The 16724-nt window shown below is 34.3% G+C and overlaps 1 protein-coding gene across 5 annotated transcripts in view; it reads right to left on the reverse strand.

Annotated features, from left to right (window-relative positions):
* PPFIA2 (PTPRF interacting protein alpha 2) overlaps nt 1–16724 on the reverse strand; it is a gene marked incomplete at both ends in the record, with an annotated part of 310363 nt that overhangs the window by 206165 nt on the left and 87474 nt on the right. For 2 of the 5 annotated variants that reach the window (XM_084305873.1, XM_084305874.1), the window contains one exon: nt 7539–7619. The exons of the other annotated variants lie outside the window; for them this stretch is intronic. In XM_084305873.1, the coding sequence (XP_084161999.1) occupies nt 7539–7619 (81 nt within the window). Of the gene's footprint in view, nt 1–7538; nt 7620–16724 lie in introns of those variants that run through there. 5 annotated transcript variants of the gene reach the window in all.

The following is a 16724-nucleotide window of genomic DNA, read 5'->3' on the forward strand; positions in this document are numbered from 1 at the left end:
AAAATGCTATTATGTGAACAAAATATTTTTGTAAGATACGCAAAAGAAAATGGAAAATTTCTCTTTAACTTTGACTTAAGAGACAAAGGCTGTAAACTCTTTGTATTTCATTATATGTTTATATTTTAGTTCTGTATTCTTTGCTTATTCTAATACATTACCAAATTCTTGGAGTAAATACCATGGTTTACTAAGTCTCTACAACTGAAAGATACCACAGACAGAATCCTATGATTGATTAATTTCTTTTGTTGCTGTTGTTGTTTTGGCTTCTTGTTGTAGAGGATGTGTCTCTGTATGTGCATTTTTTTTTATTTCACGTTATGACTTTTGGGGAGAAGGATTATCTTTCCCAGTTTCCACTATCAAATTCATGGTAATTAGGCCTATTGTAGAACCATAATGTTTTTAATTTCTTCCATAAGCAATGTATGTTTTCTGCCCAGAGGAGGATGCAAATGTATCTATAGATCAAAAGAGTCAGCTAATACCCAGTCATCTTTCTCAGTTCACTGCATGCAGAGCAGCAGTTTCATAAAAGGTATCAGACCATTTTATTGACTGACTGAAAAGAATAACATTGAAAATTGACTGAAAAGAATAACATTGAAAATGTGTGGCCATACAACGCTACCGATTTTTAAGCAGAAAGAAGGTACGTGACAGCAGTAGAGGCAGCTCTCAGCACCATTCCAGCTAAAGATCAGCGGCTAAGTGACAACCGAAGAGGCTTGTCAAAGACACTCCCTGTGTAACCGGGGTTGCTGGTAGTGAGAACATGATCTTTGATGAGTTCTGATGGCAACAAATCATAACTTTCTGGTGCAACAGAACTATGCAAAAAATAAAATAATAATCATTTAAAAAACAAACAAACAAACAAAACACAACACAACACCAACAACCTTATGCAAACTAAAATATCTTTCTAGATCTGGAAGGCACACTCAGCCTATTGCAGTAACACAGGTTTAGGGCTTTTTGTTGGAACACTTGGATGACACTTTTATTTTTCAGTCAGCCTGAACACTTGTGTTCCACTGTTGGAGTCCAAGTGTCACATTGTGACCAACTGGGAGAAAACTGGAACCCGCCTGTTGTCAGCACATCTGGACCGATTAATAAATGCTCGTAGTCTTCTCCATTCTACTAAGGCAAATCAGCCTTATCAGATGAAACTTATTGAAAGTTTATTTGGTACAACATGTTTTCATGTATAAAATTTTAAATATTTGCCCTTCAAAACTGATCATTTTTTGAATACAGAGAATGTTAATACTTTGGAGTACATTCACATTAATGTGTCTTTATCTCAGCAGAAAAGCTTTGACTTTGTTCTTCACAAAACATGCAAGGAAAATACATATCACAGAATAGTAATAATAAATAAGAATAAATGCCATGCACTTGTAAGGACAATCTCTACTGCCGTTTGTCATTTTCTTCTGAGTAAAAGAAGCATACAAGCAAATTCCTTACACAATTCCTCTGGAATTCCTAAATTCCAAAATTACATAAAACCCATTTATATAGCTATAAATATTTCCAAGTCACTTGCAATACAAATCACTTTAGTATTGTATCTTGACTTTAACACTGCTCAGGCTTTTTATTTTTATTTATTTTTATTTTTATTTTTATTTTTATTTTTATTTTTATTTTTATTTTTATTTTTATTTTTTCTTATGGTTACAGGGCAAACCACTGGTCCAAAAGCACTATTCTGTCACTGTTAACAGAGGTCTTTAAATACACCTCTCTGTCAGCCTTGCTGCCACTGTTATAATTTGTATTCACTAACAGAGCTTTCAAACCTTTTGAAGTCTAAAACAACCTTGATGATCTGTACCCCACCTTTTTGCACATAAAAGCGATTATTCACTTGACTCCTTTTACAGTTGGCCTTTTAATGATGTTTACTATCATTAACAATATAAGTTACTGATTTCTTATGGACTTGCAGCTTTCACAAAAAACATGCCGTTAGCACTTTTACATGATATTTGTAAAAGAAATGTACTGTGCCAGTGGGTTAACTATAGAGACAAAAGATTTATTTAGGTAAAGTAGGGAAGAAATTTGTTGCCTAGCAGGGGATTGCTAGAAGGAGCTGCATGTGCTCTATCCGCTGAAGAGTAAAAGATGTAATGCTGTAAGATCAGACATCACAGCTCTTCTGTGGACCAGGCAACACAGCTCTGAAAGCATACACAAATTTTTGACCATATTCTATATGTCATATAAATCACAGTACATTTTCTATGCATGCAATCAAGTTTGCACAGAGTAGGAATAAAACTATGTCATTGACCACACACTTAACAAGAATTCTGTGATGGCACAAGTGACTGTGTCAGATGTAAGGTAGTCAACAATAACCCATCTTCATCAATGAAAATATATATTTTTTCAGAGACCTGGAGATTTCTGCAGTTATTGTTAAAACAAACTCCCAAGCAGTTGTCTGATGTCAGATTACATCACATAGAAACATGTGAGGCAACAAAATAAAAATTATGGCCTACTAAACAGGGTAGCATGGCTTACCTACCCAAAGCATGATCTAATGATAAATCTATTCTAATAAGCACAATTATAAATTTTAACAAAATACATTTTTGTTATAGGAGAAGCCTTTTGTTTTATTTACTATTTTATGTATAAGGAGATAAATGAAAGAACAATAGGACTACTGTAGTAGTAAAACCACGGGATGGTATAAAGCAGCAGCTCTGAAGAAGTATACAGTTCACTTAAACTACATAATATAGGAAACTTAACAAGTACATCTAGTATTTTGAATAGAGTATTTTTTTTTTTCATAGAGCTCAAAGCACATTCTGTACTAGAAAGTATCATATTTTTGCATTCTGTTTTAATTCATTATCATAATAATATAGTTGTTAACAAATAAGAACTAGTGGTAATTATGATCATGGTGATAGATATGTTTTATGTATAAAAACATTTCCCAGTTTCCCAGTAACCCAGATTCAAAACTTTGATCAGCAATGCACTTTTACAGTAGTTTGTAGCATATTTACATTTTCATGTCATATGAAGCTTTTTAGATTTCTCTACAGCTTTTGTAGGAAAGTAATTTTATTTCCTTGTGGGTCTTCTGATCTTCAGACAACTTTAAAGAACTGCTTTAACCTCCCAAGGTTTTAGAAAATACCAGGCATCTTTTCAATACTTCTTGAAGTATAAAAAGAGTATAGTCTAGTTGTACTGAAAATTCAGTTTATAAACCCCAGATCTTACCTGACTATAAAATGGGCTAGTATTACATCCAAACATTTAAACAGTTGTATTTATCATTTATGGAAACTTACTGCATACTGTTGATTTGAAAGCTAAAGATCTAGCAGGACCCATGTACTGCAGAAATCTGAATGTTTGTTTCTCTTCTGTGCATGTCTGCTTCTTAAATTCTGCCTACTTGCAACCCCTTGTTAGCCCTCATTTATGTCTGTGCTTAGATCTGTGCATTAGATGTGTGCATACCTTAATAATGGAAAATAACAAGAGTTAAAGATACTGTTCACAGAAACATTTTATTTTATTTTTCTAAACTAAAAAAGATTTCCTCTTTTAAGAAGAGGCTTGAACAGATTTATTTTTTTAATTTCAAATTCTGTTGGAATAAATTTTATGTAAAATGTGAAGATAATTTCAATGTTTATAAGTAGTGCAAATTAGTATTCACATGTATTAGTGTAGACAACAAAATTACTTAAACCAAAATTATTTACTGCATATGACAAACGCTAGCATAAGGTTGCTTTTAAATGATCAAAGCAGTCTTATCCAACTTTCAAAACAGAAACATGAAATTTTAAAATTAATTTATTTTGTTCTGTGCCTTTAAAAAATGCAACAACCCTCAATGATCTAAAAAAACAATTTGATTAAAAAATATTTTTTCAGTACATCAATGCTTCCCATTTCATAACCAACAACATAGTAGAAAATCTCTCTTTTCTAATCCAGACTGTTCCACCTGCATCATTATTTTATGGAAATAATCACTAAATACATACAAGACCAACCAAAGAGCAAGTCAATGTTACTACTTGGACTTTGATGTTTACAATTTTGATGAAAGATATATGCTCACTGCTAGCAAACTAATTTTCCACATACAGTAGCAGAAATACTATCTTTTATCAATCCTGAAGAAAAAAAGAAAGAAAAATACTGTTTTCTTTTATATAACTGCAGAAGTCTGCCAAGGTTGGCACAAGCATACTGAGATGAAATAAGGAGATATTGAAATACAAAGCACTAAATTTTGGCATTGCCTTGGTTCTTATAAAATTAAATCATTTTCATAACAGTGTTACAACTCTTTCTTTTCATACAGTATATAACTTCTTTATATAACCTCCTCTCATACAGTTTTCTATTTTAATTGCTTTAATCAAGCATAGTCTAAGGATCAAAGCTTGAGTTTGTTTTAATTATAACAGGTGGTTCAGTAAATAAACTAACTCCAATCAAGGTTTTAACATTTGCAGAATTTCATCGCAGATTCCATAAGCAGAACAAAGGTTCTAGTAATTTCATAATATTACACAGATAGTTCACAGATATCTATGGAATTTTCAAATTCAATACCTTTTCTGAACACTAGGTGTCCAGAAGAAAACAGAAACTATTAAAACAAAATGGGAGAGAAGGGGAAAGCAAAAAAAAAATATTAATTCATCCTCTGACATTGCAGATGAAAATGTAATTTTACATGTTGCAATTAGCTGTTCAGAAATTCCTTGTTAATTTAATCTACTAAAAAAAGTCTGTCAGACTAAAAAAAGTCTGTCAGGCAAGAAAATGTCTGAATTTGCAAATTTATGGCAGACTTCTAATCTCAATTAATTCTCACCTATAAAAAACACTTTAGAAAGTTGATTATAAGGCATACTATTCAAAGCATTTGAATAAGAGCTAAATAAGTGCTCAAAAGCTTGCACAGATATCCACGGTTATGATCCTCCCCAGTCCAAGAATTCTGCTAGATGCATTGGCCTGCAGAGGCCAGTTTGGTTTTATTTCCTAAGAACATAAGTGAAATGACAGTAATAAGCATACAACTTGTGCACGTGCTTTAGGTTTCTTTCAACACCATTTTTGCTGTTGAGGGAATTAATATGCTGTGTTTTTGAATGATTATTAATTTATGATTAATTCAGCAGCTTAAGCATTTGTTACCCTCCATCAGTCAGAGTTCAAGTCCTTATCTCACATTTTTTGTATAGGTTCAGTTTTGAACATGTCAGACATTGGCTTCACTAGATTTTAATGTATTTAGAATAAATACCAGCACATACATTTCAAATTAAGAACCATTAAACTGGCCAATAACTTTGCAAGCTATTTAAATGGAAGAATCTCTGTTTCAAAAGAAATTATAATTTAGCATATAGACACCATAGAGTAAGTAGGCAAGAAAGCAAAAGGTGAAAGTAGTTTAAAACAGACCAAAGCAATTATGAGACACATGAAGTCATTCTGAGTAAAAGGACCTACTCAGCAAAGACTGAAGTAACTTTAGAGAGGAAGAGAAGATACCAGAGGAACGATGGTCGAAAGCATGGAAGGGCATAGGAGGCTAAGGCAAGAACTGGGAAGTTGGTTCATATTGGAAGTTGGTTCTTTTTACTGCACAGATGAAAACAGATATATATATAAAATAAAAAATATACAACATATACAAAAAATACATATTTTAAAAGGGTATCACAGGAAAATACAATCTTTCTTTTTCTTTCTTTCCTTTTTTTTTTTTTTTAATTGTCAGAGATTCTTTTAACACTAATGACACTGAGTTGTTCTAGTGCACAGACTGTCCTAAAATAGCAGCTTTACATTCCAAATATAAATTTAACTCTACATTGCTTGTTAAGGTGTCCAAAATGCAAGAGAAAATTAGGCTATATTTCTGGCTATATTTCCTTTTATTTATTGTCCTCTCCGCTTAAAAATCAGTGCAGTTAATTATTTTTAAATGAGATATTTTTATGTGGGATAATGTCTACAGAAATTATAGAGATTGCTAGTAACAACAATACATACTATAAAAATATATATATATTTCAAATTGTTACTGTTTAATTTCATAAAGTACTTCATAATAAAACAGTCAGTTTGGTATCACAACCAAGCACCCTAATGTTAGTGACTCTTTCAACTTGACACACTCAGAAAGAATACCTGACGTCAAGAACTGTGTTTAAGAGCATAGCTACAGGAGACTGTACAGAATATTTAGATGTCAGTGTGTGAAAAAAGTAGTCATGCTGTAGTGGAACAGGCCTGGGGCATTCATGTCTCTGAATCACTGCCAGGATCAGCAGATCGTCACTGTTAGGAGGATGCCACTCTTTCTGCACAGCCCTCAACTATCATTTGACATCACTGTAAGAAGGGCAAGACAGCACAATTAAAAACAGATAAAAGAACACAAGAATGAAATGCAGTTATTTGACCCAAAGAATGGGATGCCTGTATTTCATCAAAGAAGTTTGCTATGCATTTTATGATCAACTTTTAATTGCCTCATATTGTTTGCTCTGGCAGCATACACAGCATGTACTGAATATTAAAGATATCGCTCTACAATAGCATAAAGTAAGCAAAAAGACAGAACTGATACACATGACCAGGAATGGGAAGATTATTTAAATCCTAACTGTATCAGAGACTGAGCTGGAAAAGCTATTGCCACTTTAACTAATGGAATATTTGGCCATGCAGGGCCAGAATGCTATAAGGGAAGCTGTGGGGGGGAGGGGGACAGAGGCTTTTTTATTGCAAAAACTTCACGTAGGATTATATATTTTTTCCAGAGCCGACACACTGAAGATTTCTTTTAATTAAAAGCAATGGAAAGGTGGGTGTGATTAGAATGGTTTTCACACTAAATTTAGAGCATACAATACATTTTTACCTTTGGCTAAACACACAAGATTATTTGCTTGAATGAGGCGAAACTTGACTTAAAACTAGGAACCTTAATAATCCTAACAATAGATTCTGCTATTCTGTATCTTGCACATGTACGATGGCTACCCAAATGAATCAAATTAAGCATCAGCTAGCATGAAACTACATTCAGGATTAATACAAAAAATCCAGATAGGTACAACATCCTAAGGTTTTTAAATATTTTTTATATGAATTTAGAATTTCTGATAATGCCAAGGCAGTGTTTATCAGAACTAACAGCAAGGCTCAGTGTGGGTCTGTCTAAGGAACTATAAATCTAATAAATCTTGAGACAATAATATTATTGGGAAATAGAATCAATAGCAAAATCATTTTGAATGTGATATAGTATTCATTTATGAACAATTTACATGCTGATTTTGTGAAGGCAGCAAAATTACTGTGATAATATTGATATCTTACATATTGTCTTCTACCAAGAAAAAACAATTAACACATAAGCTTCTTAACCTATTAGCTACTCTTACTCAAAGTTTACCCATCATTAAGTACCACAAAAGATCTGTTCAGTTTTATTCAAGTTCACTTACCTGAAAAGTATAAAACCGGGTCCCATTAGGAGGATGCACTTTAGGAGATGCAGAGACAGTGTTCATATCCGAGAATATCATTTCTGGTCACACACACAATACAATCCACAGACAGCTACAGATGCAGAGTAGAGTGCTAAGCTCAGAGATAAATCCTTTCACACATTTAGGGAGGCAATTGTACAAAATGTAGTCTGCTCCATCCGTTCAGATGTACAGTGACAGCATTTCGAATTCCCCACTCCTACATCTGTGAGCTAAACTGTAAGGTCATTGCTCCCTGACCTTTAGCTCAGCCAGCTCTTCAAAATATGCACAATGCATAAAAATTAGAAATGCCGAAGAAAAGAGAGCTAGAACCTACAGTACGTGGAGCTTGTGCAGGATCTGGCAATGCTCTGGACCTGCCCATCTGTTCTCAGTGATAATCACCTCCCTCCACCACAGCCTTGCAAAGTGATTATGCTAAGCATCCCAGTTAACCAATAACACACAGTTTCATTTCAAGCAAGCATGCACAGTGAAAAACAGAGGACCTCTTCTGACTAACCTGAAGCATGTCTCATGTTCAGTTTATAGCTGTATTTGATAAGAATGATAATTTTAATGTTTCAGTTGTCAACAGTTATGTTAACACATACTATCTTGCTTTAAATAACACAAAGGGTTCTTGTTTCAACTGTCATGCTTAGATAAAAGAAACACAAAATTGTGATTTTTATATATATATATTTGATACTATGTGGAAAATAAGGTTTTTTTTTTGAGAAATCAGTTCTAATCAGTTCAGACATAACACACATTGTGAACCTCTCTTTTTTCATTCTTTCCTAATTCTTTTTTTTTCATCTCCAACTCAATCTCTCTTTAGGTTTACCTAACATTACTAAATATAAAGTTGAAATTTTATTCTCAGACTTAATGTTCTTCATGAAGTTACAGACCTACATTTTAGCTTATTGACTTTACACAGTATGTTTTTACACCTGCACTGAACATCCCAACAGCATTCACTGTATTTTATTTTTTGTTTCACACACAGATCATTTGAACCACATGAAGACATTAAAAAAGAAATATTCAAAGAATATGACACTTTTTAGCAAACAAACAAACAAACAAAAACCAAAAAAGTAATCCATTTGCTAAAATGGAGTTTTAGTAAAGGCTAAAAAATCTAAAGAGGTTAGAAAACTAATTTTACAGGTTCTATCAAGCAGCTTGCATTTTATTCATAAGTTTTAAAAGGGAGACAGAAACCACTTAAGAAATTGTTTTCAAAATGAAACTTGTCAAAAAACTGATGAATTGCCAGGCTGCCTGTTTTTTATTCTGTATTATCTTAATGCTTTTACCAACTGAAGATAATGCAGTTTCTAAAGTAAAATGACTATGAAAGAGGTTAGGGTAGCTTCAGAGATGTCTGTCTGTTTAAATGTGTATGCTAGTGTAGTGCATGGCACAATTATTTTATTTTGCAGGCCAAAGAGAAAAAAAATCCTCTCAGATCCTAGAAATGTCTAACATTTTCTTATAATTACCATGATATTACTTCCAAACATTTGCAGGATCAGAGGAAAACTACTGCCTGTAACATTTTCTTGAGAACTAGACTTCACATTGCAGACTTTACTCCCCTTTTTGGTTTCTCTTCCAGAAGATCTAGATGCTGGTATTAGCAAAGGGGTCCCTCAACTGGTCAAAGAAAAGATACCGGATTTTTGGTAATCTGATTATAGGACCTTTTATTCTAAGTGGACTCTTTCTTCTTTATAATCTAGCCACCAAACATGCAGTGCAATAAATGTTTCCTTCAAGGACACTTAAGATCATTTGATCTGAAAGACCACAGAAATGTACCTATTTGTTTCCCCAAGTCCATAGTTTGAGGAAAGATGGTCAAAAATCCATGTATAATGGATAATGCCTCCAATAGGCAAACAACTAAATTACTAAATTTAAATACTATCATTACTAAATGACTGTACCTGTTAATTCAAACTTCTCATGCTTCACCTTTCACAACTTTTTATTCTCCTTTCTACCAGTGATATAGGAAACTCCCATCCTGGCTTTTGCTAAACTGTAATCTAGCTCATTTTAAAAAAATATTTTTTTTTTTTGCCAAAATCTTTAAGAAATGGTCGATACCAAAGTCAAAGATGACCACTCTAGTAACAACCTCAATATTGCATTCAACAATCATAATGTTATTGCTGTTGTTGGACTTGTTAGCTCCCTATTTACTTGTCAAGGACTGCCTGTTTTCTAACAGCAGCAACTGGGAGCTCTTGTCTTGTTTGGATCTCTGTCCACTATGACTTAACTGCCCATTATTTTCAAGAAATTACTGCTTTTCAAAATACTGTCCCCTATATTTTATCTGTTGTTTTGACTTTCCTAATTAAGCAATGGAATTTGCACTCAAAAAAAAAAAATATATATATATATGTATATAAAGTAAGCTACCTTTAAGTTCAAATAAATACATCTTCTTAGCTAGTCAGTATAGATCTGGAGAGGAGGCAACCATCAGTTCTGTTCTTTCTCTCCACTAACTTTTACCTCTCATGAAAATGTGAACAGTAATGACTATATTTTTTTCTTTGGCTCATAGCACAACAGGCCAACACCATGGTTTTGCAGGACCCTTATGGAATCAAAGCACAGTTTCAATGTAACAACCAAACAGCTTGGAAAAATTTATGCAGAACTATTTCTTTTGTTGTTGTTGCTGTTGCTTTTGTTTTTGTTTGGAAAACATGAAAACAGCCTCCTCAGAGGAATGGGTCAGATGTTAGGTGAATTTGGTAAGGAACGCTGGCCCAACGCATGCTCATTGTTACCAACAGAGACAGTTACATTTTAGAAAAGCCAGCAGCCTCGTAGCTGGAATTCAGCAATGTCCTTGGAAGAAAAAGCTGAAAGCAGGTCTCCCATGTTTAATTGAATACCACAAATACTGAGCTAAGTATCAAGCAACCCAGCCTGAAAGTGAGCAGAAAGTGGAACAAAATAAAGGAAACTGAATGCATCCAAAAGGACAAACAGAGAGAGACCTGTGGACCATGACTACAGCTCACTGGTAGAAGTGCTCACAAAGGAACTCAAATAACTGCTCCAATGAGTATTCCGATGAATGGTTTAACTATTCCATTAAGTGAAGGAGTTTTACTAGAGGAAAAAAAAACAACATCTCCTATATGAAAAGAAAATAAACCCAACATCCATAATAGGTAGGACACACGGCAATGAATTCTCCAAGATGGCTCTAGTTCCAGTTATTTTTGAATGTAAGAGATATGAAACTCTTAGTCTATATTATGTGTGCTATACTGACTGCATATTTTAATTAGATACCCCTCTCAAAAACTTTCATATTGGTATATATATATTTAACTAGCATTCTTTTTTTGATGTGTAATCTACTGGTTTATGTATGGTTTTATATATGTACAAATACAGATTTACATGTACCAACATATATCTGCTATAAAAATAGCGTATAAAAATAGATTACACTTTAAAATAGGATGAATATATCTATTACATGAAGTACTTTGAAAATTCAGGCAAACTGATACAAAAACTTACATCTCATATTGTAGAGACAAAATGAACATTTTTAATTAGCAAACAAATGTTTTTTAATATGCTAGAGCTTGTGAGGTGTAGTTTGTTTTCAGAATATGTAGTGCTGAAAACCAGATGTTTTGAGTTAAGATTTAAATCACCAGTTTTTATTAAATTAGATGAGTAATTATCCAGAAACATGGACTTTATATCACATACTGTTCTCATTTGTGTCTTTATCAGGGAAAACCATGTTAAAGAAATGTGCCTTCCTCCAAGAGTAGTGGCAGTGTGTGATTCTCAGAACATTAGAGAGCTTTCAAATTAAACTTAATCCTCATCACTTTTGTGTCAAGGTGGCAGAAACCCAACTAAGTTTCCAAAATCTACAATACTGTACTTAATTTGATGTTCCTTTAAGATCTGCTTATTGTTGTAGACATCAATGTAGAGGGAGTATCATAATGACACATCACTCAACTGGCTAAGATTCCCTGAATTTGCTTTAAACAGAGAACTGATAATATTTAAAGAGTTCTGATCTCCAGCTATTAACAACAGAAAAGATGTTAATCTTTTACCACAGATCAGAGAAAAGATATTCCAAGTGCATATGGAATTAAAATAACTATGTTCATAAAGCCAGACATCACATCTGATTGTTCTCCATATCCAAATTAATTTACATTTTCTTTTAGCTCATTTAATGAAGTTGCACACCAAAAGTATTTATAGTTTTCCACAAAACAAAATACAACACAACATAACACAAAATATATTATCCAACAACTAAGAATGTATAAAACCACACATACCTAGTTTCAGAAAACTAACCTCTTCCAGCTGATAAAGCTCCCAGAAGATGAAGTGGGAGAGAGAATTCAGGAAAATGAAACACAGTATAAGGAAGTTTTTGGTCACTTTCATCTTTCTGCTACAAACAGAAAATCCATTTGGAATTAAAGAGTTTTAGAAATAGATCAGCTTACACTGATAGGCAAAGCCTGCAACTCATCCTGCTTCTGCAATTGAGAATTGATTATCAACATTTTCCATTATGGTCCTGTGTTTCTTTGTATCTTGAATATACAAATAGCCATGCTTGTACAGGTGAGTGTGTCTTACAAGTGCTGGTACCAAATCAGTATGAACTTATGAGCCCTATTTTAACCTCAAACATCAGGATTTGCGAAATTTATGAAGACAAGTACACTGCAGAACAAAATCTCTTTATTAGATATGTAAACTATATGTCAGCAACAGTTAAAGATAAAATGTGTAGTCCTAACAGGCTTATTCCATACAATGGCTGCCCTTTCAAGCACAAGAACAATAAATGAAGCTTTCCGAGGAAATGCAAATATGAATGCAATTTCTTTGTTGCATACACTTGAACATTTTACTAAGTACTGCAATTTTTTTGAAAAAAAAAAAAAAACAACAAACAAAAACACAAAAAACACATACCACTTTCTTCAACTAATATCAAACTTTCATAACTATTTATCTTATAAATAGCAAACTGCAGAATTCATTTTTGAACAATATCACTATAAAAAGTTAAATTAAAATCACTAATTCAAATATTTAAGTGAGTTTAAAGGAGCTAACCTGCAGTACATTTGCTAGTGGTGCAAACTGTAGTTGGAGATCAGTAATGAGCAGGGTACTCCAGGGGTCAATACTGTGTCCAGTCCTTTTTAATGTCTTCTTTAATAATCTCAACAATTGGACAGAATGTACCATCAGTAAGATTTTTGTTGATGGCATGAAAATACAGGGAGTGGGTGATTAACTGAAGTGTCATGATGACATCCGGAGGGACCTGGAGAGTCTGGAGAAATGGGTGAACAAGAACCCCATGGAGTTCAGAAAGGAGAAGTGCAGAGTCCTGGACCTAGGGAGGAACAAACTCAAGCATCAGTGCATGCTGGGGGGTCAGCCAGATGGAAATCAGCTCTGCAGAAAAGTACCTAGGGGTCCTGGTGGACATCAAGTTGAACAAGAGACATAAATGTGCCCTTGTTGTTAAGAAGGTTAACAGTATCCTGGGCTTCTTTAGTCAAAGTATTGCCAGCAAGATGAGGGAGGTGATCCAACCCCTCTACTCAGCACTGGTGAAGCTGCTCCTGAAATACTACATCCAGTTCTGGGCTCCGCAGTGCATGACAGCCATGTGCATACTGGAGAGAGCCCAATATACCAATACAGGGCCACAAAGATGACGAAGGGACTTTCCTCTTTTATGAGGAAAGTCCTAGAGAGCTACAACTCTTAAGCCTAGAGAAGAGAAGGCTCAGGGACTTATTAATGTATACAAATACCTAAAGGGAGGGTACCAAGGGCACAGAACCAGGCCTTTTTCAATGGTGCCCAGCAACAGGCAATACAAACTGAAACACAGGAGGTTCTTCCTGAATATCGGGAAGCACTTTACTGTGAGACTGACTGAGCACTGACTGGCACAGGCTGCTAAGAGAGGTTGTGGAGTCTGCCCCCTTGGAGATCTTCAAAAGCTGCCAAGATATGGTCCTTGTCAACCTGCTTGATCAGGGAGGTTGGACCAGATGATCTCCAGAGATCCATCCAACCTCAGCCATCCTGTGATTCTGTGAACCTACCAAGTATGCAGTCCATAATCAACAATCATCAAATATAGCTACAATGCAGATGAATCCCAAAGACAGAATGCCTCATTTTTCAATCTGTTTGCTTGGGCATAAGCAAGACTTTCTTTTGAACATTCTGGGCAGGTGATTGTTGACCACATGGTAGTGCTGCCCAGGGAATTGGTTCAGTCACCATCCCTGGAGGTCTTGAAAAGATGTTTAGATGTAGAGCTTAGTGATATGATTTAGTGGAGGACTTGTTAGTGTTAGGTCAGAGGTTGGACTAGATGATCTTGGAGGTCTCTTCCAACCTAGATGATTCTGTGATTCTGTGATCCTGGTCATCACAGGTGTGAGAAATCATTTCTCACACTCTCAAGAATTATTGATACCTAGTTGTATATCTGACTTCCTTTCCAAACGGTTCAGCGAAACTGGGATGAAATATCCAAAGTACCATTCTGTATTTCTTAACACAATTCAACTCGTCACAATTCAACTCAACACAATTCAAAACTGGATATGTTTCCTCAGAACAACTTGACCATCAGTAAATCACAATTATACAAAGAAACTTTGCTAGGTAACTGAAATGAGCCTGATATAAACACAGTTTTTATCTATTTTTAAGTTATGTGTTGATGACAGTGACTCACTGAGTGAATCAAAAAAGTGAAACTGAATGAAAATATAATGCTTGAATACTGAGGAAAGCATTCTGTTCATAGAGCATAACATGAAGGTGGAAGGAAGAAATGAAAGAAAACAACAAAAAATGAGAGAAGATTTATCTCTGTTCCGCTAAGTTCTGTCCTACTTCTCCATGACTCTGGCTTCAACTGCCAAAATCACAGGTACTCAGGTATACTTAGTACACAACCTGTGGCCACTGCTATTTACTTTTGATGCCAGGAATGACTGTATTTCTGTGTTGTGGCATTATGTCATATTTCATGAAAAAGTCTAGAGGCTCTTTAGAATTAGACAACTTTTATTGGAAAATCATAGCAGTGATTGCATTTATGGGTATTTTAAATAAAATTCTAGTCAAATCTAAAATTAACTCTTGATGAATCAAGACAAAAGCCTCCAAAATAATGTGATTCCAGATGGTAGCAAATAAATAATGAAAACAGTCAGCTTCTTATTTCACCCTGCGTCATATCACTTAGGTATCACTTTCACTATTTACATCCTTTAAGTTGTTTATATTATAACATTATACAGAGTGGTATCAGTGTGCTTGGCAAAATAAGAGTCGTTTCTTACCAGTAAATGTAGAATCTAAATCAGATATACTGCAAGACATCACAGTACATTAAGGATGAGTGAAATTATGAAAGAACATAAGAGATGATAATCATTGCCTATGTATCATCTTCAGCAGAGAGCCTTTTTCTTTTTAAGTGAACATCTTATACTAGGTACCTCATCATGAGTTTAAAAATAGGACGAGGGCCTATGATGGAAAAATAAAAGAAGTTACAAATTTCAGATAAGGCATTAAATCACTGTGACTTAGCACAGATCACTACAAATAGATATCCTTTCTACCCTGCCTCTCATCCCTTCAGAAATACTCTTAAATTCTTTTTCCTAAAAGTATTGTCTTACATTATCTTTCATTGTATTTATTTGTACTGATTCTGCAATCTTCACATACACTGAGATGTATCCTGTTCCACAAGTAAAAAAACTGTCCAGAGAGTAAAATACTAATGAAAATGAGTAGCAGAATTATATCTAAAAGACAAAAACTGTCAGAAAAGCTTGTGCAAAGGCAATTGTCTTAGTCATTTATTTCTATTTCTGCTCCATCTGGAAAATATCTGTTGTCTTAAGAAGTGAGGTATGCAAGTTGTTAAACTGGTCCTTTGAGTCAGAACTTAGGGAACTGAATCAAAAACTAAAATTGACAACTGATCATTACATTTAAAGAATATGAACTATGGATATCAGTAGGCCTTTGCAAAAGGTCTGTTTTTGGAGTGTCCTTTTTTTTTTTCTTATTCAATTAAAAATTTCATAGCTTTTTTCCATTGTGCTAGTGAACACATTTCTATGGATGTGAACATAAGCTGGAGAAACTTGAATATCCAGAATAAAACCATAAAACTGCATACTTCTTTCACATAGAGCATGAATTGAAATATTGCTGATATTCTAGTAAAGTTCCAAAGAGTAGATTTACCTTAGTAGTTTTCTTGTCTGAAACTACTGGGTAGCTAAGTAGAATATCAATTCTAAATTTGAGTACAACCACTGGAATTTGAATCTCCTGAGGGACTGTTAAGGGGAATAACAATACATACAGTCATACTTCCAAAAGCAGTTACTAGTTTGTGTGTTTAAGACCCTTTTCATCTAATTTGCAGGGATGTTCAGCCTTTGAATAGCCCCTCTATGTCTCTTCAGCCCTTTTGATGCTGTTATATGCCATTTTGAACATCAGATCTCACTGTTAAGACCACAGCAGACTGAGCAAGTTTGAAAATGTCAGACCTGTCGCTCCAAATATATTTACAAAATCCAGTCTTCTACAGACGATGCAAAATTCCCACTTACAGCCAAAGTAAAGACAATCAATCAAATCTTCCAACGCATTTTTATTTCCAGTACATACCACAAATCAGTAATAACATATTATCTTGAAAAGACTTCAAGACTTTGCTATACTGCACATTGCTTTATTGTCATACAGCCTTATAAAGATAAGTGGCCGTGGCCGAAAGCATAAACAGCGTATATCCTCAAAACATATTTTATTTCTTCTGTGCTTGTCCTTAACCTCTTGATACCATTTTCACTTTCAAAAGTGCAGAGGGAGTGTTTGTGTACTAATACTTTTTAAAATCACCTTTCCTTCAATACAGAAAGGATATAGGATTATAAAACAATCAGGCAACACCGTCCTGAGGCCAAATGGCTGTTCCAGCTATTGACTCACCAGACTTTCATTTCTTCTTACACACTATTACAAAAATATAGGAGTATCCAGCAACTG

Source organism: Netta rufina (assembly GCF_964035555.1).
Source record: "Netta rufina genome assembly, chromosome: 1".
Taxonomy (NCBI): Eukaryota; Metazoa; Chordata; class Aves; order Anseriformes; family Anatidae; genus Netta; species Netta rufina.